Source organism: Aspergillus tanneri (genome assembly GCF_003426965.1).
Source record: "Aspergillus tanneri strain NIH1004 chromosome Unknown AapTan_8_pilon_pilon_pilon, whole genome shotgun sequence".
Lineage (NCBI taxonomy): Eukaryota > Fungi > Ascomycota > Eurotiomycetes > Eurotiales > Aspergillaceae > Aspergillus > Aspergillus tanneri.
In genome coordinates this window covers 1,573,002-1,597,680 of record NW_022984635.1, presented here as the reverse complement: position 1 = coordinate 1,597,680, position 24,679 = coordinate 1,573,002, and the positions used below count along the sequence as shown (strand labels likewise).

At 46.4% G+C, this 24,679-nt stretch overlaps 7 protein-coding genes across 7 annotated transcripts; 3 read left to right on the top strand and 4 right to left on the bottom strand.

Moving 5' to 3' along the window:
* Positions 1–297: 297 nt before the first annotated feature.
* Positions 298–1,861, top strand: ATNIH1004_011138 (uncharacterized protein; the record flags this gene model as incomplete). Its single annotated transcript, XM_033575704.1, has 2 exons — positions 298–782; positions 847–1,861. 2 exons carry the CDS (start codon positions 298–300, stop codon positions 1,859–1,861), a joined length of 1,500 nt encoding a protein of 499 aa, XP_033421559.1.
* A 1,103-nt stretch (positions 1,862–2,964) lies between these two features.
* Positions 2,965–3,969, bottom strand: ATNIH1004_011137 (uncharacterized protein; the record flags this gene model as incomplete). Its single annotated transcript, XM_033575703.1, has 3 exons — positions 2,965–3,033; positions 3,140–3,462; positions 3,615–3,969. 3 exons carry the CDS (start codon positions 3,967–3,969, stop codon positions 2,965–2,967), a joined length of 747 nt encoding a protein of 248 aa, XP_033421558.1.
* Positions 3,970–4,995: 1,026 nt separating this feature from the next.
* GNPDA1 (putative glucosamine-6-phosphate deaminase) lies at positions 4,996–5,805 on the bottom strand (the record flags this gene model as incomplete). Its single annotated transcript, XM_033575702.1, has 1 exon — positions 4,996–5,805. The coding sequence occupies one exon, from the start codon at positions 5,803–5,805 to the stop codon at positions 4,996–4,998; it is 810 nt and encodes a 269-aa protein (XP_033421557.1).
* Positions 5,806–8,216: 2,411 nt separating this feature from the next.
* On the top strand, positions 8,217–11,405 carry ATNIH1004_011135 (putative beta-N-acetylglucosaminidase; the record flags this gene model as incomplete). The annotated part of the gene is made up of 4 exons (XM_033575701.1): positions 8,217–8,266; positions 8,477–8,595; positions 8,698–11,210; positions 11,292–11,405. 4 exons carry the CDS (start codon positions 8,217–8,219, stop codon positions 11,403–11,405), a joined length of 2,796 nt encoding a protein of 931 aa, XP_033421556.1.
* A 5,132-nt stretch (positions 11,406–16,537) lies between these two features.
* Positions 16,538–18,359, top strand: ATNIH1004_011134 (NDT80/PhoG-like DNA-binding family protein; the record flags this gene model as incomplete). The annotated part of the gene is made up of 2 exons (XM_033575700.1): positions 16,538–16,683; positions 16,757–18,359. 2 exons carry the CDS (start codon positions 16,538–16,540, stop codon positions 18,357–18,359), a joined length of 1,749 nt encoding a protein of 582 aa, XP_033421555.1.
* Positions 18,360–19,122: 763 nt separating this feature from the next.
* Positions 19,123–20,557, bottom strand: CPSF1 (Cleavage and polyadenylation specificity factor subunit 1; the record flags this gene model as incomplete). The annotated part of the gene is made up of 5 exons (XM_033575699.1): positions 19,123–19,604; positions 19,662–19,809; positions 19,866–20,319; positions 20,379–20,454; positions 20,503–20,557. 5 exons carry the CDS (start codon positions 20,555–20,557, stop codon positions 19,123–19,125), a joined length of 1,215 nt encoding a protein of 404 aa, XP_033421554.1.
* A 590-nt stretch (positions 20,558–21,147) lies between these two features.
* On the bottom strand, positions 21,148–23,746 carry CFT1 (mRNA cleavage and polyadenylation factor subunit; the record flags this gene model as incomplete). Its single annotated transcript, XM_033575698.1, has 4 exons — positions 21,148–21,321; positions 21,405–21,478; positions 21,542–21,724; positions 21,775–23,746. The coding sequence occupies 4 exons, from the start codon at positions 23,744–23,746 to the stop codon at positions 21,148–21,150; spliced, it is 2,403 nt and encodes an 800-aa protein (XP_033421553.1).
* Positions 23,747–24,679: the final 933 nt, after the last annotated feature.

Genomic DNA, 24,679 nt, shown 5'->3' with positions numbered 1-24,679 from the left:
CTCGTGGGCTTTTCAAACGGAGATCGTCCACTTACCGAACTGGGTCGGATGGCGGTGAGGGCGAAAGTCTAAAGTTTCGATTGCGCTCTACTCTTTCTCTCTCTTTTTCATTAATGGGTTTGGATTTTTGCCTCGGGTGAAGAGCTCCTGCTTCCCTCTGCTTCTCAGTTCTCATACCCCTCCTCCAATTAGTAGTATTGCCTACTTACATACAACGTCAGCTCTCTCCCCTTCCCCCTCTCTCCCAAAATCCCGTCCAAATACTGTCCCAGACTCTCTGCCCTCTACTCTCTCAGCATGTCCGCCCTTCCTATCGCCCCGCGTCAGCTCTTCTATGATGGTCAGGTCCAGTCGGCCTCGTCCGGCAAGACGTTTCAAACCGTCAATCCGTCCAATGCTACCGTGCTGGCCGAAATCCACGTCGCTTCGCATGCCGATGTAGATGCCGCCATTGCCGCCGCTGACCGTGCATTTCATTCTTGGTCCCAAACTCCTCCGATTATCCGGGCGCGCATTCTTCAGAAGGCTGCCGCTCTCCTACGGGAACGCAATGATGAAATCGCTCGGGTTGAAGCGCTAGACTCCGGGAAGGCATACACGGAGACAAGTACGGTCGATGTCGTCACGGGTGCCGATGTGTTGGAATACTATGCCAATCTGGTTGGCGGCGGAGGTTTGAATGGAGAAACCACACAACTGAGGCAGGACGCTTGGGTGTTTACCAAGAAGGCTCCATTAGGGGTCTGTGCGGGAATTGGTGCATGGAATTATCCGATCCAGATGTACGTCCCCGCTCAATCTCGATCTGTTGGAATTGGACGATGCGACTAACCCCGGGCGTAACAGTGCCCTCTGGAAATCGGCCCCGTGCCTCGCAGCGGGCAACACCATGGTCTACAAACCCAGTGAATTCACCCCGCTTCATGCACAGACTCTCGCCGAGGTTTACCGGGAAGCTGGTCTCCCCGCGGGCGTGTTTAATATCGTGTACGGGGCAGGTGACGTCGGTGCCTACTTGACCTCTCACCCCACCATTGCCAAGGTCTCCTTCACTGGCCAGGTATCAACCGGCATGAAGGTTGCCGGCTCCGCTGCCGGTAACATGAAATACGTGACCATGGAGCTGGGAGGCAAGAGTCCCCTGATCGTTCTTCCGGATGCCGAACTGGAAAACGCCATAGACGGGGCGATGATGGCCAATTTTTACAGCACAGGCCAAGTTTGCACAAATGGCACCCGTGTCTTCGTGCCGACAAGCATGAAGTCCGCTTTTGAAAAGCGTCTCCTGGAAAAGATGCAGTACATCCGCCCGGGGCATCTATTCGATGAGAGCACGAACTTTGGCCCATTGAGCTCCGCCGGCCATCTCGAGAAGGTCACGGCCTACATCCGCCACGGCATCGAGACAGACAAAGCTACTCTTCTCTATGGTGGGCTCGGCAAGCCACAGGTTCCGAAGGAGTTGGAGGATGGGTTCTGGGTTCGCCCCACTATATTCACCGACTGCACGGACAGCATGAAGATCGTCCAGGAAGAGATTTTCGGTCCAGTGATGTCGATTTTGTCCTACGAGACTGTCGAAGAAGCGGTCAAGCGGGCCAATACTACTGAATTGGGTCTGGCAGCCGGCATCTTTACCAAAGATCTTAATGGCGCGCACCGTATCATCGATCAGCTCCAAGCTGGTATTACCTGGGTGAACACCTGGGGAGAGAGTCCGGCCGAGATGGCTGTTGGCGGATGGAAGAAGAGCGGTGTTGGTGTCGAGAATGGCCGCAGAGGTATTGAGGCCTGGGTGAAAAACAAGAGCACTCTCGTGGAAATGAGCGGAGAGGTTGCTACGGTTTTTGCCAAGCTATAAGCATCATTCTATATATATAAAGGCCCCATCACCATGGATAATTAACTCCTATCGGAAGAAGGATAGGCCATAAAAATGTATATACACTGGCACATGTCCAACACTGTGGATTTATTTTGATTTCCTTCCATTACATTTTGTATAGTGGGACCCTCAACTCTTATTCTCCATGTAAGATGAGGTCTATATACCACGTGCTGAATCTCAGAGATGCTTCTCCTTGCTCCCGGAATCAACGTCCAAACTATCTTGAGAAAAAGAGAGAAAGAACAAGAAACTTCCTGCGTGTCGTTGAAATATACCAAGTCCTTCTATCATCTTATCTGAGCGTGGGGTATCCTGGCTTTGTTCCGTATGTTATTCATACATCCGTGCCTTTATTATATCGGCCGCTCTTTCGGAGATGGCATGACAGAGGCATCAATTACTCGAATATTATCGACCGTAGACGATGAGGTTTTCATCCACCACCCCACCCAGTTCCAGGGGAAGCATTGCGGCAATGCCTATGAGATGATGGTTTAGAGTAACTGATCCAAAATTAGAGACACAGAAATCAGCGAGTCAACGTTCCTCTAGACTCACAAGCACTCTTTATCCATTCCATCCACTCCCCATATGTGGCATTTAGTGGCACCGTCGAAAGCGGAGGGAATGACCGCCCGACAACAAGCGATTGCACTGGCTGCGTTGCCCAAAATTGCAAAGCTATCCTTGCAGCTTTCATTTGGAATGAGAGGTCCCAGTCCATCATGAAGTAGTTCGGATTTACAAGAGGGTAGGCCTCTGGATCCGCTGATCTAATATGAACGCGCCCACTGGAAAAGGGCAAGAGTGTCCAGAATGCTGAAACGAGATTGTAGCCCGAGCCGGTGTAGTGAAGATCTCAATGCTATAGACGTTTTTTCTGAAAATTAAATTGGGTACGAAAAATATGCTCGAGAGCAGCGGAGGAGACGGCCCTTCCACTCGTTTTCGCGACTTGTCTCTCCCAATCTTCAAGTCTTGCAACCATGGAATCCGCCTGGCCCCCTTGGTATCAGATCACAAGATGCCAGATGCGGTCGCATGACACATATGGAGCCGTTCCATTTACTGTGCCGTTAGAAGAAAATATAAGTGATCTCCCCGACAGAACGCAACGGGAGTTTCACGGATACTTTCCCAGCACCCTAATTTGAGCTATTAGCATTTCGACAAATCTTCACCACGAAAGTTGGTGATAGTCTGGATTTCCTACTCCTGACAGCTCCAGGATGGCTGGGGATCGGATCACACCTGCACTGGGTAGTAATAGGCTCTGGCCGCATCTTCGCGGATGTCGATCCTGCGGTCAAGAGTTTGCGGCCACACATAGAACCCCCGCAACTGACCCCCGTTGACGTCGGGATTCAAAAGTATCCCCATCTCCAGCCATGTTTCTTTTCCTGTTGAAGCAAAAGATCCATTTACCAGCTCATAGGGGTAACCGACTTTAGGTGCACCTTCCCTACCATGATATGAATCCACGTACGAGGCTCCCACTGCAAACTGCACCGGTGTAGGGGTCTGGAATCCCTGGCTTCTCAAATAGTAAGGATACAAGTTGTTCCAGTTCCAACCTTGATTTCCCATTTCCTCTCACGAATCAATCTGTAAGGATGAGGCACGTATATAAGTCATGCCTGTAGCCTCGTCAGAGAGGTCCATAACATCAGTACAAGGGTGCCTATACGAACAGTAGAGGGCACACTCTGATATAGGTGTCGCGCACCATTTATGATCCTGGTTCCACCCAGCCCTTTACCAGCATGATATTTGAGCTCTCGATCGCCGGCATTTGCCTGGCTTGTCGTTTGGTATTGCCAGTCGATGGGTGTATTGAACCCGCGGCCGAATCCAACCACACTCGTCACGTTCGGATTGTTATGCTCGTCCTTCCCTGCCTCAATTACGGCTACTGTGACATCTGGTATTTCGGAGAGTCTACTTGCCACCGTTAAGTCGCATGTGCCTCCTCCAATGATCACAAAGTCGTAACGGTTGGGAGTGAGGGCTTGGGCGCAAACAGAAGCGGTCATCAAGCTGGCAATAGCCTTGAGAAGAAACGCAATCACTATCGTACGCATTTCGGTCTGCGATATAAGCCTAAATTATCAATAACACAAACATAGATACTAAGCACCTAGCTATGGATAGACGTCTCCTTGTCTTAGGAGGCGAATAGAGGTAATATCTATGAGATGGATAGCATCAAATATAAGCTCCAACGCTGCCGTTCATAACATCTACATAGATCGCTATACTTATCTCATGAAAGGTCATACATTGCTTACTTGGAGCTGGCATGAATCCCGTGTCTGTGTGTAATAGACTGGTTTGGATGTATGACCCCCGCAAAACTTGACTCCGCAATTTCCGCCTCATCGGTACTAAGGCCATGCCAATCCAGGAAGATTAAGTGTACTAAAACTGTTGACTAAGTTGACTAACTATGCTTGCTTCTGGCCCACTCATACACTAAGAATTAAACTTAATTGTTAAGGTCCACAGGATATGAAATCTTGGGTTTCTGCTTTACCGTGTGCCCCCCTGCTATACTTTCTAGCCAACCCGGGATCCAGGTTGTTCATTGACAGGGGCGTAAAACCTCATAAACAACGAGCTCGATGGCGAAAGACGTACTACTCATTACTCTAACAGAAAGGAAGCCGTAGCTAACAGCAATGGCAACAACAATAATACTAAAAGGAGTCAATGAACGTTGAAACACTAGGCAGCTTAAAAAGCGTAGAGGAGCAAATCAATATTATTGTAAGCAACACCGAATATCAAGCCATCTATGAACGAGGATAAAAGCGCAGAGCAAGCTCCCAGAGTGCAATAACAAACGCCTAGGTACAGAAAATGAGTGAAGATAAAGCAGAGACATGGAAGAAGGGGGAGACGGAGGGAGGAGACGGAGGGAGGAGGAGAGGGGAGGTTGAAAGAAGAAAAAAGAGGACAAGATAAGCCGTCTTGCCAGACAGAATACAGTTTGACACCAGACACCGGAATCCTTCTCTGGAAAGCCCGTAATCGGAGCCAATTATGGCAGTAGTACTTCACACCATATTTGAAATAACATGCCAGGATCCAAGTTATTACCACCACAGTTACGACACAACTCTGGCACCCATTCGGTCAAACATTAACTCGCCTTTCAAGGTCGAGTCCAACCCACCAATAGCAGAGTCGACCATCCGGGAAGACATGCTATCCGGCGTTAGTTCATCTTCTTCTATCGATTGACTAAGCTCTGTGTTGATTCTCAAATCCTTGGGCACCTTCGTTGGTGTAGATGCCGGTGTAGGCTGCTGCGGAGATTTGCTGACACCAATTGGAGCGGGCATGTATGTTTTCGGTCGATACACTAAAGGTGGGCCTTGTGTACGTGCATCTGTCCCGGCGCGCTCAATAGACTCAAAGTACCTGACGGTCTTCACTTTGAGCTCCAGGGTTGCATCACGATCACATACAATGAGCGGGTGCTGATGCAGTTGCAGTGCCGAGAGCGTCCACATATGGTTCACGCCACCTTCGAGACCCTTCTCCAGTGCCAACGCCTTGTGAGCACCAGTTGCAACAATAACGACCTCTCTAGCCTCCATTATGGTCTGGATGCCCACAGTCAAAGCCTTTTGAGGAACCTTGTCAACATCATTATTGAAAAACCTGGAATTGGCTAGTATTGTGTCGTAGGCCAAAGTCTTAACACGAGTACGACTGCTCAGCGAGGATCCTGGTTCGTTGAATGCAATGTGACCATCGGGGCCAACGCCACCAAGGAAAAGTTCAATACCACCGTAACGCGCAATTCGCGCCTCGAAAGAGGTACACTCCGCAGCAAGATCTGGGGCGTTTCCATCAAGAATATTGATATTCTGGGGTGGGATGTCAACATGCGAGAAAAAGTGTTTGTACATGAAACTGTGATAGGATTCGGGATGGTCACGAGGCAAGCCGACATATTCATCCTGCTTTGGTCAGTACTTTCTTCCAAAGCCATTTTAATAAATGATAAAGGATGGCAAAAACAAGCCACTACTCCCTGCCAAAAAGGAAAAGGGTGTTAGTACCATATTGAAGGTCACGACGTGTTTGAAAGAAATCTCGCCTGCTCTATGGCGGCGCACTAAACTTCTGTAGATGAGTTCAGGGCTGCTTCCAGTCGGAAGGCCCAGAACAAAAGGCTGGTTTTCAGTTGGCTTGAATAACTTGATACGACCTGTAAAGTTAATTCAATTAGGAAGGCTGATGATTGATACTAGGCAAATTTCTAATTATTAGGATAACAAACTGATGATATAGTCAGCAATATACTCTGAAACTTCCAGAGTGTTTTCCCTAATAATAACTCTCCTTAGAAACCGTGTTAGCTCAACTCCCTGCAAATTCAGGAAGGGGGACAACATGTCATACATGGTGAAGTTTGGAATGAAGTTACGTCACCGAGAAGGTGGGGCTTTCGATTAAGACGATTTAAAGGAGCACAGGAGGCAAAGTAGAGTAAATAAAGATATTAGACAAGGGTGGTGAGGGACTTCAAACTCGTTCAGTGAGAAAGTATCTAGAAAAGGTAGTATGAAGAGCGGGAGAAGGAGAGTAAGGATAAGGACAAGACGGGGAGCTGAAAAATATGAATGTCCAGCTTTTGGCTTCAAAGTAGAAAGATGTTCGAGGTTCTGGGAAAGGTCAGGTTGAAAAAGAGAAAAGAAAGAAAATTACAGAAAGAGATGACACATTTGTCCCCATCCACGGGTCTCTGTTACAACTGAACCTGCCAGTGAACCCCAATCAGTTGTGGAGTGTGACACCATGATAATGCCACGACATTAAAGTGATACTACCTACCTACCTTGTAGTATGTAATTACTAACTTAGTACTCTGTACTGTGCTGGTGCTTCCTGATGGACTATCCTACTGGGTTAACTAACTATTATTTAAGGCTGACCAACAGTGACGTCCTAATTATCACATTAGCTATTGTTCCTTTTGATATAAAGACAGAGCTATATAGCAAAATAATAATATGCCTATGCAGACTCTGTGCTATAATTCATCGTCAGCTACCCAAATATTGCTCCCTTCACCTCATTAAGACTATTGCCTACACCTAGAGGAATCTACCTATGTAGCGGATATGGACGTTAAGCACACTACTAAATGACGCAAGCCTTTTCATTTGTCAAGGCAGGGGATGGGGAATAAATCTCCCAAACAGCCAATCAACTAGGGACACCCAGCATTGAGGAGGGGGAATCATTTACCTTTGTGGTGATATCCTGAGAGAAGAGTCAAAGGGTTCCATCGTCGAGATCAACGTAATGTTGCAGAAAGAGGTGGCATAGAGAAGCCGAGCAAGTAGATAAGGTACTGCCACTAGTGGAGACTCTTGGCCTAATACGGTATGGAATGGCAGTTGCTGCTGCTGTTGCATCCGGCGAAATCGGGAACCCGGGGAAGGAGTGCAACCCTGTTGTGGTGTGGTATTGTATTGCCGTCCGCCCATACTAACTAGCAAATAAAATATCAAGGTGGGAGTGGCTGGGACTGGTTGGTATTGTACAGTATCAATAAGTACAGCCCTGGTATAATACAGTACCATACAGACCATTTACTATCACGTGATAAAGACCATGTGATCATCCCCCGCGCAAGTTCAAGTTCACGTTCACTGGAATCATCGTCCTCATTTCAAGGCGAATGAACAGCAGAATTGAATTTTGTGTGGGATATTATGCCAAGAAGCCTGTAATCATTGCAACTCCCTTCCGAGATTGCATTGAATTGTTTGTGAGCTGCTGGCCACTCTACTGATTAGAACACTGCAATTCTATGCTCCCTCATGGCTATCTATCCATCTATTGCCGTCATCCATAAGCCTCCTAATACTTTCTTTTCATTTGTCAGCACAGTGCCCATCTCAGTTTATTAATACGTGTCCCTTGGTAAGCGATGCCTACTCCATACCCCAGAGTAGAGTGGACAGTGTCGGGGAAAACTACTTGCTAGCTTTCCTGATCTGACAACTAAGAGAACAGCATGCAGATCCCTACCTGTCCTTGATTGGATCCTGCTAACCAATTTAGAGGCACGTTTTTAGTAGCTTGGATCAACTACCGATTCTGGCACCTGTCAGCTCCGACATCGTTTGCAGCTTTGTCCCCATCAATCCTTTTCACTTCCCCCACCGCCTACGCTGCTTCGTTGAATCTGGGCGCATCTGTTGGCCACATTTTAATTTTTATTTTTTTTTTTCCTTTTTCTTTTCCTTTCTCCTTCACGTTGTCATCGTACTAGGTTCTGTTCAGGCATTCCTCACCTAGGGCCATCATGGCCCCTAAAGAGGACATGCTACCTCCTGGGTGGGAGGATCTAGACAGGTAGGACCCTCGTCTTGGCATACTTTCTTTTCTTCTTAATTATTTGTCCATCCATTAGTCCTTTTTTATTAAGAAAAAAAAAATCTTGCTTTCTATATTCTTTCTAAGTCGTCATGCTCTCTCCCTACACTCCTCTTGGTCTCCTTACTCCTGTTGACTTTACAAAGGGGGATACGCGCTAACGATTTGAGGATCATGTTTGCTCGACAGGCAGATGGGCCAACTATTTATGATGGGCTTTGATGGAACCTCTGTTAGTCCTCAAATTCGCTCCCTTATTGAGAACTACCATCTGGGTTCCATACTGCTCACTGCCAAAAACTTAAAATGTATCTTCAGCCCTTGCCCTACCTCTTAAGAACTTTATAAGGTCGATAGTTGACCTTTATATTCGGCCCACTGTTGGCGGTAAAGCACTAACTTCAATATAGCTGCAGAAGATGCCACGCGGCTAGTTCTCGAATTACAAACAATCGCCCGGGATGCTGGGCATCCAGTACCGCTGCTCATTGCCCTAGACCAAGAGAACGGAGGCGTAAACAGCCTGTATGATGAAATCTACATCCGGCAGTTTCCCAGCGCCATGGGAATTGCTGCAACAGGTTCGAAGGCTCTAGCTCGCGATGTAGCCGTGGCTACTGCCCAAGAGCTCAAGGCAGTAGGAGTCAACTGGATTCTTGGCCCTGTCTTGGACGTCTTGACCAATGTTCGCAGCCAACCTCTGGGGGTTCGTACCTCGGGTGATGATCCCCAAGAGGTATCTCAGTATGGTGTCGAGTTCATGAAGGGCTTCAAAGAAGCCGGCTTGGTGACATGTGGGAAGCATTTCCCGTCGTATGGCAACCTAGAGTTCCTGGGTTCGCAGACGGACGTTCCTATTATTACAGAGTCGTTGGAGCAACTTAGCTTGACTGCCCTAGTTCCCTTTCGGAATGCTATTACCCATGGGTTAGATTCCATGATGGTAGGCGGTGTTTCCATGTCATCCGCTGGAGTCAACGTGATGCACGCCTGTCTAAGTGAGCAAGTGGTCGATGACTTGCTTCGGAAAGACCTGAAATTCAATGGTTTAGTCGTTTCAGAGTGTCTACAGATGGAAGCTCTTACCCATAACATTGGTGTAGGTGGCGGTACTGTGATGGCAAAGAATGCCGGCTGCGATATTATTCTCGTATGCAGATCACTCCCGGTGCAGCAAGAGGCCATTAATGGGTTGAAACTCGGAGTGGAAAATGGTATTATCGGTCGACTGCGAATAGAGCAGTCACTACGCAGGGTTCTTAACTTGAAGGCAAAATGCACCTCCTGGGATCAGGCCCTCAACCCTCCCGGACTCCCCTCCCTCACACAGATGCAACCCTCACATACTAGCCTCTCAAAGAAGGCATATAACAGCTCTATTTCAGTGGTCCGTGACAAACAAAATCTACTGCCTCTGTCTAACATTCTAGAACCGAACGAGGAGCTACTGTTATTGACTCCCCTGGTCAAACCATTACCGGCCTCTGCTGTGTCCCGTTCGATACCCGAACACTTGAATTTGTCTCTCGACGCGGTAGCAGGGGATCGGACCGCCTCTGTTCTAAGTGGCGAAAGCGTCTTCAAAGAATTAGGGAGGTCTCTCTCCCGACAAAGGAATGGCCGTGTATTGCATACTTCTTACACGGCTAACGGTGTTCGTCCGATTCACGAAGACTTAATAGACCGGGCCAGCGCGGTCATAGTTGTCACTGCGGATGCAAATAGGAACCTATACCAACACGGCTTTACCAAGCATGTGGCTATGATCTGCCGGTCGCAGTTCACACCTTCTGGCGAAGCTCGTGAGAAGCCGATGGTAGTCGTTGCGGCCAGCTCTCCGTACGACTTCGCAATGGATCCTTCCATTGGGACTTATGTGTGCACTTACGATTTTACAGAGACAGCGCTGGAGGCACTTGTCAAGGTTCTATATGGCGAATTAGCTCCAATGGGATCTCTACCAGGGTCAATTAGCCGGAGTCAAAAACTCCATCAAGCGCGGCAGCACTGGCTCGTAGAAAATTGGAATGAAGAACGAGACTCGCACGCTTTGGATTCTTTACTAGATGCTGTCAGAGATGACTGTATTCAAGGACAGCGATCGGAATTACTAGGCGTGACATCTAGCAGCTTTGTACTGCGAAGAGAGGATATTGACGAGGGCCACTTTGTGGTGAGGAACAGCAGCACGCAAGCCCTATACGGATTCTGTTCAACATATTTCTTCAGGTCCACGGGCACCGGCGTGATTGGATCGTTGATTGTTGATCCTGCTAGACGAAAGCTTTCAATTGGGAACTCGCTCCACAATCGCGCCATCCGAACTCTTCTCCATCGAAAAGGAATGAAAAGGTTTCAGCTCGGTTCTCGCCTTCCTGGAATCTATCTGGGTATTCCATCTGCCAATCCAGTGGAACGAAAGAGACTACGGCAGTGGTTTGCCAACTTGGGCTGGAACACGGCTCTCTCGCGACCCGTGTGTAATGTAGTTTTGCGAAACTTGTCAACCTGGGCTCCTCCCGATGGACTGCTTCAAAGTTTGCAAAATGCAGATGTGGCCTATGACCTTGTTTACGGATGGGACTACGCAGATACGATCCTTGATCACATCAAAACCAACTCCAGACAAGGTGTGATAGATATTTACAAACTAGCTCTAGGGGGAGCGCCGAATTCTGGGATCATCAGGGCTACACGGCCTGAGGATGGGGCGATCCTGGGTAGCGTTGTCATTTACAACGGAAGAGCGACATTAGCAGAGCACATGCCTGCTCTTAAGTCTATACATACTTCGGCAGGGGGGATTTCATCCCCAGTGATCTCGCCCTCGGTGGGCGAATATGCCACAGTATTGCAGGGACTGGTCTTATTGGGAGTCAAACAAATCCGTAAACAGGGGGCTGAAGCTGTTATCATCGATTATGTAAGTACTGTTTATTGCCTCAAACCCCTTGTTTTCCTCGTTTTCTTTGCCGGAAAACATTCATTAATATTTGTGGTACAGGTTGACGGCGATAGTAATTTTGATTGCCTGGCAGGCATGGGATTCAATACTTTGCACAGCTTTGAGGAGGTTAATTGCGATGCAGCGTCATGGACCATGATGACTGCATCTTAGGCTTTCTTCCCTTTTCTTCTTAACCCTTTCAAGCTTTCGCTTGATATGTGACTTTGACAGTTTGGCTTGATACTCATGATATCCACTCTGTATTGATTTTATGGTTCTTTCCTTTTTTTTTTTTTTTCCCTTTTAACGGCGAAGTTCACAGTGAACTTGAAGTGCCGCTTTTCGCCTGGGGTGATTAAGTGAACAAGTTTATATATACACCTACCTGCATACATCTATCTATACTCATACAAAGATAAACCACGCACATATATATATATGTCTTTCATTTCCTATTTCTTTTTGTAGGGTCTGTCCAGTTCTTAAAGTACTGAATAATTGAAAGCCTGCCTTTCATGATGTGCTGACCTCGTGTGTGCTCAGGATCTGTCTGTGCACGCCAAGCTACCAGCAAAGCGCCTACTGTGTACGGAGTAGAGGCAAAAGTCTAGGGACTGGTAGCAAATACCATTATGGTATACCGGGAAGATCCACGGTTTAGTACTGGCGCAGGAACGGAAATAAAGCTGCGTCTGATTAGTGGGCGAAAACGACTTTGCTGTCAGCCTGACTAGGTGGGTTCTTTCTTGGACGTTTAGGAAGACGAAGACCCAGTCTTGGAAAAGGGACCAATTGCTAGACAGAACGAGCTGGATTTGCAGGTGATAAATGGCATTTGGCGCCCAGGGCGGGACGTCCGCTACTGTCTTTTTACTCCGTAAAAGATGGTAAGTAAGTCCCTGAGAGTAACGCCAGTGGTCAGGAACCAGTGATTCTGTTTTCGGGACATCGGGGCCAAAGATAGGCCCGGTTAAACTTGGCGGGAGTATCATGAGGATCTGTGGGCTAGGGTGAGGAGGGGCGGGCAGTGACCAGTGACCATACGCATTGATGAATGGTCAGGCATGGACGTTTGCGGATATGATGGATGTACCTCTAATGACCGAGCCAATGTGGGCCAGAGCCACACACCTACTTACTTACAGACTAGGGACGCTCTTGAACCTGTGCCAGGGAAAGTGAAGGACTAAAAGAGAATGCTAGGAGCAGGCCCAAACCAAATCAAAGCATAGTGCATTCATTCTCCACCAGTTACAGATAGGTACACCTCGATTGCCCAACTAGTTAACGAATCAAAAACTTTTAATACAGATATAATAGAAGAATCTATCAATATCGATGCTCTCTCCGAGGTTTCTTGCAAACGAAGCTGGGTCAGTACAGAGAATGAGTTGGAATTTATCCATAGCTTTCAAAAGTGCATTAATTCAGTGTTATACCTAATGCAAGACTTTTTTTTTTTTTTTTAGGGTGGGGGTGTGGGGGGGAAGAAGAGGAAAAACTGTTTGGTGTTACAGGCTCCTCACTCTTCTATTTTGTTGGCTTAGAACTAGGAATTAATCACATGCCATCAAATATTTATAATAGGTAGGTACCCGACAGGCACCTCTGTATCAATACAACCTATTATATAAGTTGAGTGCGTACATATGTACTCCGCATGCAAGAATGGATTTCTAGAAACAGGACAGAAGCAGTAGCCTTCTAACTAGCATAATTAATACTTTGAATTCCAGTTACCTAGATGATTAGCTACTCTGGATAGATACCGAGATGGTTCCATGTAATAATAAACTGACTTCCATGTTTTATTTACTGCTAATAATACAAGATTGCATCGGATATAAAGACGCGTCTGGCTAGGCAGAAATCAAGAATAGAGTTGCCAACTAACCCGTGTATAAATTGCATGTAAATTAAATATGATTAATACGTTGGCTCCGCAGCAGAGCGCAATCTCAGATTGCCAAGTCCGGCTCTCCCTGAGCGGTCCTAGCCGAAATAAGGCGCGGCTGATCCGGTCTCGTCTGGCCTGATCCGAAACATGAAATTGACCCGACCAATCAAGTACCCATACTTGGGGCCCATCTATTGGGCTACGGACACTAGGGGTAAAAAGAAGAAATTAAAACTACCTACCTAGGTACTAGATACGGAGTATTTACCTACCTAGTCTACAGGATCTACTGCAGTCATCCTCAGTAGAGCATACACAAGTGATTACTAGCCCCCAGACCCTATGGAAGGCTGAGAGCCAACAAACCTTATATAGGACCTAGTACGGAGTAGCCATTCAGTACCGAGTAATACATTGGTATCTAACCATCATCCACTAAAACAACATCTTATGGTTAATCCCGAGCTGCACCCCCCAAGGCTAGGATCCAAGCGAATGTGTTAAGGTACTGTAGTGTGGCGACAGCGTGGCCGATGGTTTCCATCAAATACCTACAGGGTACAGAGCGAAGTAAGTTAACAACGCAACACCAAGTACTCCTAACGTGCACCTTCAATAGATCTACCTGTCTACCTACCTGTACGGGTTCAGCATATGTACTAGGTACTAGGGCATATCATTACCACAGCATGAAAGATCATACAATAGCAAGAACTACAGGGCCTTAAAGTATTACATACTACTATCATGCCAATGATAGCATCGCAGGAGCTAGTACCTAGGTAGTATGATTTCCAGAGCCGAAACGCCGTTTCGGGGAAGCTTTAGGTATAATAAACCAACCATCGAGTCCTCTGTACAGAGTAGATTATTTTGGTACTGGGACTCAATTTCATCCTAGGGAGTAGAAATTAAGTACGTCGGGTACGATCTTAGGGTCTCGTCTCTCATTTTTTTTTTTTTTTCCCCCTCATATTAGAGGCAGTCACTCCATCAAATGGGCACACTTCATCCTACCGCCGCAAGTCCTCCAGCGGTCCATCCGTAAGTCTGTGCTGGCTAAACTACGGTATGAGAAAGAAACAATGTTGGAGTATAAGCTGCACATCAATCTTTTGTGCTACGTGGGAATGATATGAGTGAAGAGACTGATATATGGAGAGAGGCAAACGGCCATGTTGTATCTCTGTATTTCTACCCGTCATCCCAACTATAGTGTAACGGCCTTTGTCGTTTTAGTCTATTGAAGCTGGTCTTCGTTTCCATCAGTCTTGGCTCATATTGAGGTCCATGAAGAATCCCGATACCGAGTTTGGCCTGATACGCCGAGAGGGGGTCGGATCTAGTGGCTGACAGAGCTTGTTAACTCCACTGGCATGAGTTTTGTTGGATCCTTCTTAGTGCCCTTTGTTCCGCTGATAGCCCCGAATTACCCGCAGCCGGCGGATGGCGGAACCTCACTCTGTGCGACATAAGCAACTATATACGATGTATGAAGAACAGAAGAGCAAGGGAAAGAGAATGGGGAGAAGGAGAAGGGGAGGAAGAAAAGGAAAAAAAAAAAAAAAAAGAACATTAAAGACTATCATTTGTGTTCCCCGGCGGTTTTTTTTTTGGAGTGGATTCTTCTTAAATAGGACTAGTGAAGAATACCATCCAAAAGCAGCATCACCTAATCCGGCAGGTCCTTAACTGCCAAACTGGGGTAATTTTGAGCTAAGAAAGTTTAGTAGACACAGCAGATGCATACAGGTTTTTTCATTTGGTAGTTTTGACTGGACACCTAGGTACCAACCTACTCCGGAGCACCGTCTCTAATTGTGGTTCAGGATTTCTCTACCTGTATTATTTGTTTCTCAATAGTGCCTGCAAGCAATCTGTGTGTTCCTTTACAGGTAAGTTTACTATCAGTACGGAGTATTATTAATTTTTTTTTTTTTTTTTTTTGTTTGGTTGGTATAGCAGAGTTTAGGGCTTTTTGCCAGGAAATTAAGTGAAATCCCTATGTAGATCCAAGTATCATAAGTAAGTATAAGTACTTCGTATAGATACTTTGTACAGTACAATGTCTACCGTAGTACATAACTACCTACTGACCAATCTTAGAGGACCAAATTGGGGCACCAGATATGGACCGCAGGTTGTTGGTTATTTCCCCTGTTCTAGAATTTCCCCACGGGAAATATTAACAATATCACATAGCATTCATTGGTGAAATGGAGAGTTTAGACACTTGATCTACATAGTACAGCTCGAGGAGAGAATATAGAACTATTAATTTATTAGGTAAACAACATGGACAGACGCATTGAATTATAAATGTGGGTTGTGTATGATGATGGTTATTTATATATTTAATTACAGAGCACATCAATACCGAATCCTAGCAAAGGGTGCTTCTTCAGTTTTTCTTTTTTTTTTTTTTTTTTTTGAAAAAAGTTTCCAATAGAAACATAAGAAGTTAAGAAATAGAATAGGATAGAAAAAGGATCGATCTACTTGTCCCTCTCTCCAGCTCGAGTGGCAGCTTCTCCTGTAATCTCGTACAACCAAGAGAAAAAAGAATCACTTTCTTCTCCACTCCTGAATCCACATTCGCCGAATCCATCCACTCGACCCTCATTCGCTGGGGGAAAACCCTTGGCCACTTAGCGTCCTATCCGGGTTTAAGCTAACGAACTAATCTTGAACCAGGGAGAGAGTGGATTCTCTAGCATCGTGCATTTTCCTCGTCTTCTCTTATTCACCCCTCTTGCTGGCGGGCTCCTGCGGCCCCGTTGCCGGGTCCGTCTCTCAGTCTGTTATCTCCAAACTAACTGACTCCGGATTGTTATTCTTGTTCCTAGTCGCTACGGTGGAAAAAAAAAAAAAAAAAAAAAAACCCTACTTCCAATCCCCACCAAACTACTCCATACTGAGTACTGACCTCGGGGGAATCCGATCCACTCACAACTACCTACTATTACAACACCTACCTACCTACTACCTACCGACTCTTACAGCTCAGTACATTTCCTCTCTTCCTTGAACTTTACCCCTCTCAAAAATTGCTTTTGCACTCATACCTGTCTGCTTTCTCTATTACCGGTTTCCACCCAACGGTTCTTATTTCTACTCCCTCCCTATCCCCAGATATCTTTGCTTTCTCTCCCATGTCCTCCTCCCCTCCTTGACCTGTCCTGTCCCCCACCCCCGCTTGTGATTCCAGCCTTACCCTTCATATCCGCCACCGAGGAGTTCACCCTGAGGCTTACACTTCCCGCCACTGTTGTTTGGCCTCTCCTTTTTGCCTCTGACACCTCCCTCCCGCCATCCTCTCCTTCTCTCTCCTCGTTAATTACTTCAGAGACACCCACCATTCCCATAGCTTCGTCCTGCAGGCCCCAATCCGGACCCAACCCTCGCCATGGAGGGTTTTGATACCATGGCCATGCCTTATTTGGCCAGTCCACTGTCGCTCGGCAATATTCAAAGTGCGGATTATCTAAATTCTATGCCCGGAATGGACATACCAGATCAACGTTCCAACTTCGACTCGGATACCTTCGTTAGGTGTGTCCCCGTCCCCGCGCATTCATCTCACTGTGAATGAAACTCCAGAGACTCTAACCTTCCGTGTGCTCAGCGGAGATGATATTCCATTTCCTCCAAATGGTTTACCGGCAGCTTTGAAACGGTTCCCTTCGGGCTACGAAGACCCTTTCACGGACATGGTGCCTCCGTTCGAGCCTGCACCCCCCGAACAGCCCGCGGACTCGTCCATCGATCACAATAATAAATTGCTAAGCTTCTCTGTACCGGTGTATAGCTTTACACTCCTCGATTATTCGTTGCGCCGAACCTCGTTATCTCTTTCAGCCCAGTTGCATGGCATGTTTTTCCTTGCAGAGTCGCCTTGGACTACGTCTCCTACGGAGAATGCTCCGCCTCAGCAGGGTGCGGAACTGACATGTTACCGCCGCAATTTATTCCAGATTACGGGTTCTGTTACGCTGCCACGAAGTTTGCGCTACATAATGACGGAGCAAGGCGACCGGATACCCATACTTGCACAAGAACTTACTGTCTCCGCCACTGAGTCTGTGGAAGGGAATTCAGTGAAGATAATATCTGTTCCTTGGAAGACGCCCGCCGCAAATGGAAACCCGTCTGCCGAAGATGGATGCAACTCTACCAATAACAAGGTCGAGAAGGAACCACCCCCAGTTCCCCTGGATATTATGGCCGGTCAAGATCTGGATACTGACTACGCCACATTCCCAATCGCCTGGAAGCGCCTTCAGTTTCGTGTCGCGACCGCTAACAATGGGCGTAGGAAAGAGCTTCAGCAGCATTTTGTCGTGCGGCTCAAGGTTGTCGCCACCCTGTCTACCGGCGCTAAGATTCCCATATGTGAAGTTCATTCAGGGCCCGTAATTGTTCGAGGCCGTAGCCCACGCAACTTCCAGTCTCGCAAAGATTTACCCCTGAGTGGCAGCGCCGCTGCATCAAGGAAAAGTGCGCAAGCTACCCACTCGTCGAGTGTCAACCGAGCTTCCACAAGTGATACCGCTCTGCGCTCTGGCCCGGCAACGGCAAAGGCCAAGGCAACGGCAAAGAGTAGCTCCCCAGATACCGCGATCTCTCAGGCTGGAGCTGTTCCCCAACAGCCTTCGTCGGATTGGACACAGATTCCTAGGCCTGCGAGTGGTGCGCTTCCCTCTACAGTTTTGCCTCAATCATCTCTTTATTCCCAATCAAGTCCAGACTTCTCACGGCCGGTAGAAACCCAACGACGAACAACTACTGCTGCAGCTCCAGTAAATCTATCTCTTCTAGATGAAGATGATAGTGGTGATGCTATCAACATGGACGAATCAACTCGATCCGTTTCTTCGTACGCCAATGACGTAACGAGTAAGAGCCTAGATGTGGATGGCTCTTTGCCGCCAGCAAAACAGCGCAAGCTGTCGCATAGCGTCCGGCAAACACAATCTCGAACGTCTTCGTCTTTGCCGTTGCTGAACACTACGAATTTGCAGCAACCATTCGCATCAACTCTACCATTTCCTAATGAGAGTTCAGATTTGTTATACGAATATTTCCCGCTGGGATTGGATGATTGGCAAGCGCCTGTTGATGCAGTTTACCGGCCGCATGTTGTGCATCATACCAATATGCCCGAGATGAAATTTGTCGCTGGCCGTGGCAGAAGCAAGCGGTATTTTGCTGCAGAGGATGTCTTCTGATCATTTATCTCTTAATCAATATTAGTTTCTGCTTTATCTTCTTTCTATTCCTTACTTCAACCACCTTCGATGAGTACCTTTATTCCATCTGGATGGATTTTTTTTTTTTTCTTCGTTTTTATTATTATTATCTCTTTTTCTTGCACAAAGTCCTTCTGCCCTTATTCTTTTCAGTTTCTTTCCTTTTTCTTCCCCAACTTTTTTTTGTTTGATTGATTTTTCGATGGACGGGTAATACCGGCCTTCTAACATCCGCAAATGTATTATTGTTATGGGAGCAAATTATGGTGCTGAAGGGTTCTGGGTGCGGCGCGATGGAGTCCATGACAGTAAGGGGTTTGGTTGTCTTCGATACTTTTCTTTTCTCTCCCTTTCCAATTCGGCTTGTGTTTACATATATCTTACTGTGTCATGATGTCATGTCGTTCACCGTCTTGGATCAGAAAATCTAGAACATGGTCGTCTAGGAAGGAAAAATCAAGATGCGGCTGGCCGTCTGGAACAAATTTGTCCCAAAAGATATTGTTTTTGGCTCCGCCAGTATTCAAAGAGGTGTTCTTCCCATATGCTTAAGCGCACGTTTTGTTTGAAGTTGATAAGAATACCCAATAATTCTGGCGGCCCCCGACTGGTTCCAAACAATAATAGCAGTAGAAGGTTCTTTTCATCCTGAATTGAGATATGACTCTATATTTGTTATCCCGTGCATATTATAAAAAAATAGGTTCCGTTCAAGTTCAGAACTCCTTATTACTGGCTGCTCCTACAGAAACCCAAGCCCACCCCCGCCGACAGCTTCGAGATCTGCCCTGATTTCCCATTGATTGGCCCCCACCCGACTGGCTATCTCCATCCTGCGAGGTGTACTCATATCCAACCATTGCATGAGAAGAGTTCCATCCAACATACCTCTCCCAACAGTGCCATCGCTTTCTACAGCCCGAAAAGCTCGAGGATTAAGTCCACAAGGATGTTCTAGGACATTTGCCAGGTGAGACTGGAGGGCCGATAATCGACGATATGACTCTTCGGAAAGGCACGTAACAAGACCAATCGACCCGTTCAGAGAAGTGACAAGTACTTGACGTCGCGAAATCTGGGTGTCAGGATCCATTTCTTCCGAACTAGACATTACTAGCTCAGAGGAGACCATGGTGCGCGGAAGTAAGGTCAACGTGGAGACACAGCTGCCCACGTGGAATTTACTGCGGTTGAGAAATTTATCCCCGTTTGATGACTTGGGATCTACTCATGTGTCAGTAGAGTAGTTAACAAGTATTCTCTCAATATGCTTGAACATACCCTCGGGGTCATATTGTAGCACGTGAAGATTGCAGTCACTGTCCGCGACAAGAACAAACAATCTATTGCCATCAGGAAGGAAATCGGCCGCCAGCACGTCACGATAATCTAAATCCTTGGCGAACAGGCTCAACTTATACGGCTCCTCCTAAAAGAACAGAATTATCAGCCTCATTCCCATTTTATTGGAGACAAAAAGCCTACCGAGTATCCTGCAAACCATATTCCTTTCACAGCATCTCCAATGATGCACATGCCGGTGCCTTTAAGTTCTTTCAGGGCACTAACATAGCATTGCACATCCATAAATGCAACGGGAAGCAGACTGCCATCCTCCTTAAGACCTCGGACCATACATTTCTGTCCTTGAGCGACGATCAAAAACCCCTGGCCACCAATCTCCGACAAAGCAGTTACAGCTCCTTTCACCGATTCTTTACCTATAAGTTTTAACTTACGATTGGCCTCTGGGTTTTCGGGATTTGGAACCACTTTTATCACTTCAAAAACATAAATGCAGCCACGTGAGGATATGTCCTCGCCCCGTGCAAATGCCGTCCCAACTACAATCATATCTTTACGCTCATGCGTGTTCTCAGACACCTCGAGGCTCATATTCTTAATTGCCGTCACGTGTTCGGCAGGGCCCAATGTGTAGCTTTCAACGAATAGAAACGTCAGTCATGGACAAACATAAGTCACGATGTCATTTCCTACCTATCAATGATAGACCACGTCCTCGAGCTTGCAAGTTTTAGTGAGCTTCGATGGACCTCAGGCAGAAAGGATATCACTAAAAATTAGTCAGTTTTACTTTCATAGGGGCAGATTGAACTCAAACCTTCGTTGCGCCATTCAGGGTGTAACTCATCGTCTTCAGGAAGCTTGAGACTCATCCTATGACAACTTCCCAATACGTACGATCCAGACGAGGCAGAGTAGGCCAAATGGTCAACCTGCTCCCCTATGCTTATTTTTCGCAATGTCCATGGATAATCAAATAAGGTATTAGTAGGCAATTTACATAATCGCACAACACCCTGTGCATTATTTAGTATGTATACAACAGGCATGGAAACGTATAGATACCTTAGAATCCAAAGTAATAAAGCCGCCGCTGGTTTCGGGAGTATTGAAACTGCTCAGAGAACGCGTTGATTCCCCCTTCAGACATACAAAATGCGGCAAACTTGTTGACGTTTTCAGCATGAAGCCTGCCGAGGCCCCAGGCATAAAAACAACGCTGAGTCCCGATATGTTCGGTAGAATACGTAAAGGGGTGATCCATTTAGGTGAATCACATGAATGCTTCGTATCGACAGTAAAAGGGGGTCTCGGGAGGGTATGGTTTGTTTCTTTCAAGAATTTTAAAGTCGACCCAGCGGAAGCTAGAAAAGGCTTATACACTGCAATGTCATCATTACTAGTTCGCAGCTATCAATTGATTATTAGTTTTAATTTCAGATCCAGAGAATGGTTAGAACAATCATACGAGTAGGTAAGGACTGCTGCTCGAGGAATCACCAAGATCCGCAATAACAATCTCGACCAAGACCTCTCGTATAGTCGAACGCTTAGGCGGGTCACTCGACATGACTTGCGGCAAGCAATCAACGCCCTCGACAACTGAGACCAATGCCTGGTCTGAGAGTCGGTAAATCTAACCCCGCTGTGAGCTCCAAGGCCATAAAGTTTTGGGAATTTATGAAGACTTTGTAACTTCACGAAGATTCTACTACTCACAAATAATCGACAATCCATGCTTAGCAGGAACAGAAATATCTCACTTTGAGACAGCCCGCCGGGGTTTGAGCAAGCTGCTGAGAAAATCCCATATCTGTCGCAATATAAACAGCAAGACAGCCATTTAGAATTCATACCAGTCATATTCTCATTCATCAAAACCTCGTCAAGGTCCCCACTGTCATCTGCTTGAAGTAGTAATAATGTCGAGTCGTCTCGGAGGATTGCAAGATAAGAATCTACAAGGCTAGCGCTCATAGCTATCCTCTCATCGCTGGTGTCTTCATCCCATACGGGGTAAATCTGAACCAAACCCAGGTCTGTCCTGTTAGTTATTTTCATATGTAGTGGTACAGAGACGGAGGCTCACCCGCATCGTAGCTTCGAACTTCGTTTTGTAGAATTTGGACAACACGATTCTTGCTTGTCAGTGTCTCGATCTTCACTGTAAGATCTCCATTTGGATTGAACTCAGGCGCTTTGAAAGGCACGAGATCATGTCCTTTCACTTGGAAGACAACCGATTCCTCCTTATCGGTGACGCTTCGTATAGACACGATAGCGTAATGTTGCCATTCTCGATCTTGCATGTTTTCACTTATCTCGGGAATTGTGGTATTGCTATTGATTACAGAGGCAGTCCAAACGCAATTGGCAGATTCAGTCGGAATAGAAGCGAAAACTAATGGATCAATCGTACGCTTCATCACCACCACTCCACCACTCCTATCTGAGCCCTGGGAGGCCACCAGCTCCAGATCAGAGGGAAGTCTCTCATCATAGGATCCTTTTGTTTCCCAATTCGGAGATGATGGGCCTAGTGCTATATCTCGCAGCGGGCCGACATTGAGGAGTCTGTCGTGAATTCGGAAGCTGTAAAATCCCGATATAGATGTTTCCGTAAAGGAGTGGAGGCTGTCCATAGTTGGCTCCTGAGCCGTGGAATAGAGGTCATCTTCATAAGTATCATCTTCACTCGGGTAGTCATCTGACAGGTCGTCAGAATTGTCAAGAAAATGTCGTGCCTGGGACCGCGTCCTCTTCGCACTCGATGGCGAATAGGTACAGCTCAAAAGTAATGAATCCTCTTCTTCACTACCCAAAAAGATACTTCCATTACCAAGTAGAGATGCTGACGAAGCGGCAGATTTCATACTATTCCCGCCAGCATGGATAGGGACGAGATGAACCGAGATACCAGATACCGACCTTCCATCTAGCTTAAACTTAATGACAGCCAGCCCACCCGTAGAAAGCACCAAAAGCAGATCACCGTTATTATCACCAAGACGTTCAACAACACAATTTTCGAGTCGAAGCGCCAAGTCTGACTGATCTGTCATATGAAACATTGAAACTTGCGTAGAAAATTCATTCACGCCCACTGCATTGGTTTTGCCCGCCTGATCAACATGGATGAGCTCATTGGAGCCAATAAGTAGGGCTCCCCCAACAGGAGGTGGGAGTGCCACTACTTTTAATAAATCACTAGGCAGTCTGGACACCGAAAGCAAGGTTGTGGAGGCTCGTTGTTCCAGGTCCAGTGTGAACACAGTATAAAACACAACATCCTTCCTTTCATGAAGAAGTGCATGTGATGTTGCAACCTGCGAATACAAAATACCAAAAGTTGGCTCCCTATATTCATATAAAAAGGCGAGACTTATTGGATGAAGGATCGAAGGATCCAACGCAGTCAAAGGCAGGACGAAAGAAGCACCATACGGGGTTTGATACACTGTGTCCTTTATGTGCGTTCCATGGCTAAGACCTCCCTCCGAACTCCCACCATCTAAATCTCTTTCAGAGTCGGAATCATAATCATCCATCACCAGGTCATCTCCGGGCTGATGAAAGGGAATAATGGCGATGTTTCTCACGCCGAAGTTGAAAACTGCACACCTACTACTCGGATCCACACTGAGGATGCTGCTGCAGCTGCTTAAATCCGGTACCCATGGACTACGAGTCGAATCATCTCGTTCATAATAGTGTATGGAGATCGTCGATATGCCATGACGTTCCGGATCCCATTCGATCAAGCTAAGTTTGGCGTTTCGAAAAGCAACCAAAATGGCCTCCCCACCACTTTTAGTATTTAACACCTTGACCCGGGAAATATCCGTTACTGCTCCTGACAGAAGATATTCCCTTTCCAGGACTAGTTTTGCTGTGGTCTGGTCTTCGGCAGCTTCTGACCGCGGTATTGGGTAGTGTAAAGAAAATACTTGGAGGAGGGACGTTCTTGCGACCACTAAGTTATTTGCTGTTGCTGAAAGAAAAGGAATCCTCAAGGTATGAGTGACCCCAGTAGGAGGAAGTAGCTCAGTATAACACTGCATTTGTGTATCGTAAACAATTGAAAATGTTTTGGGCTGGTTGTAGCCCTCTCCCCCATTAATTTAAATCTTCGACTATTCCAGAGAAAAAGGTAGGTTTTCTGAATAATAAGAAAAAAGATCTGACAAAAATATTTGTATGAGTATCTCGACGATCAGCTAGCTACCCTAACCTGACAAGCAGGAGAAACCTTCCCTTATTCCTCTTATCTCTAAACGACGCAGATTTGACACGTGACCATTTCCCAACTCACAAGTGGATGACGTAAGGCCCATTGTTGACTTAGATAACTAGGTTCTAACCTCATGTTGCCATGTTCTATTCCATAATTAAAGATATCTCTTATATGTTTATATGTATTGAATTGTCAGGATCGCATCGCACCTTCGCCTTTTAAGTGAGCTGCCACTCTATGTGAGATCTGATTTAAATAACATAATGCTCCTACAAACTCTTATTTGGGTGGTGTACACAATTGTGATAGCCCTTATGATTATTGCTGCCTCCACACTTATATATACTTATCAAACTCCGCGGGACCGTTCTCCCTTAGTGACTTTAACTTGTATTGTTGCCATGACTACTCTCCTTGCCACTGTTCTCTTACTCCCAGTTGATGTGGCTTTGGTCTCGTCTACAACTTATCCAGCACTTGGTCGGAGAAAAGATTGGGCTACTCAGAGCAAAATAGATGGGATTATTTTCTCCTTGAAAGTTCTATATTACATCCTCTATTCTACAGACTCTCTTTTATGCCTTCTTGTGATTCCCTTTGCATACTTTTGGTATGAAGAATACGACGAAGTGGCTATCCAAGCAGGTGACCAAACTGTTATGCAGCAATTCTGGGCTGCATCCAAGTACACCATGTCTTTCATTGCAATATTGATTGTATTATGCCTTGTCGGCCTTTTTGTACCGGCTGCAAAGGATAA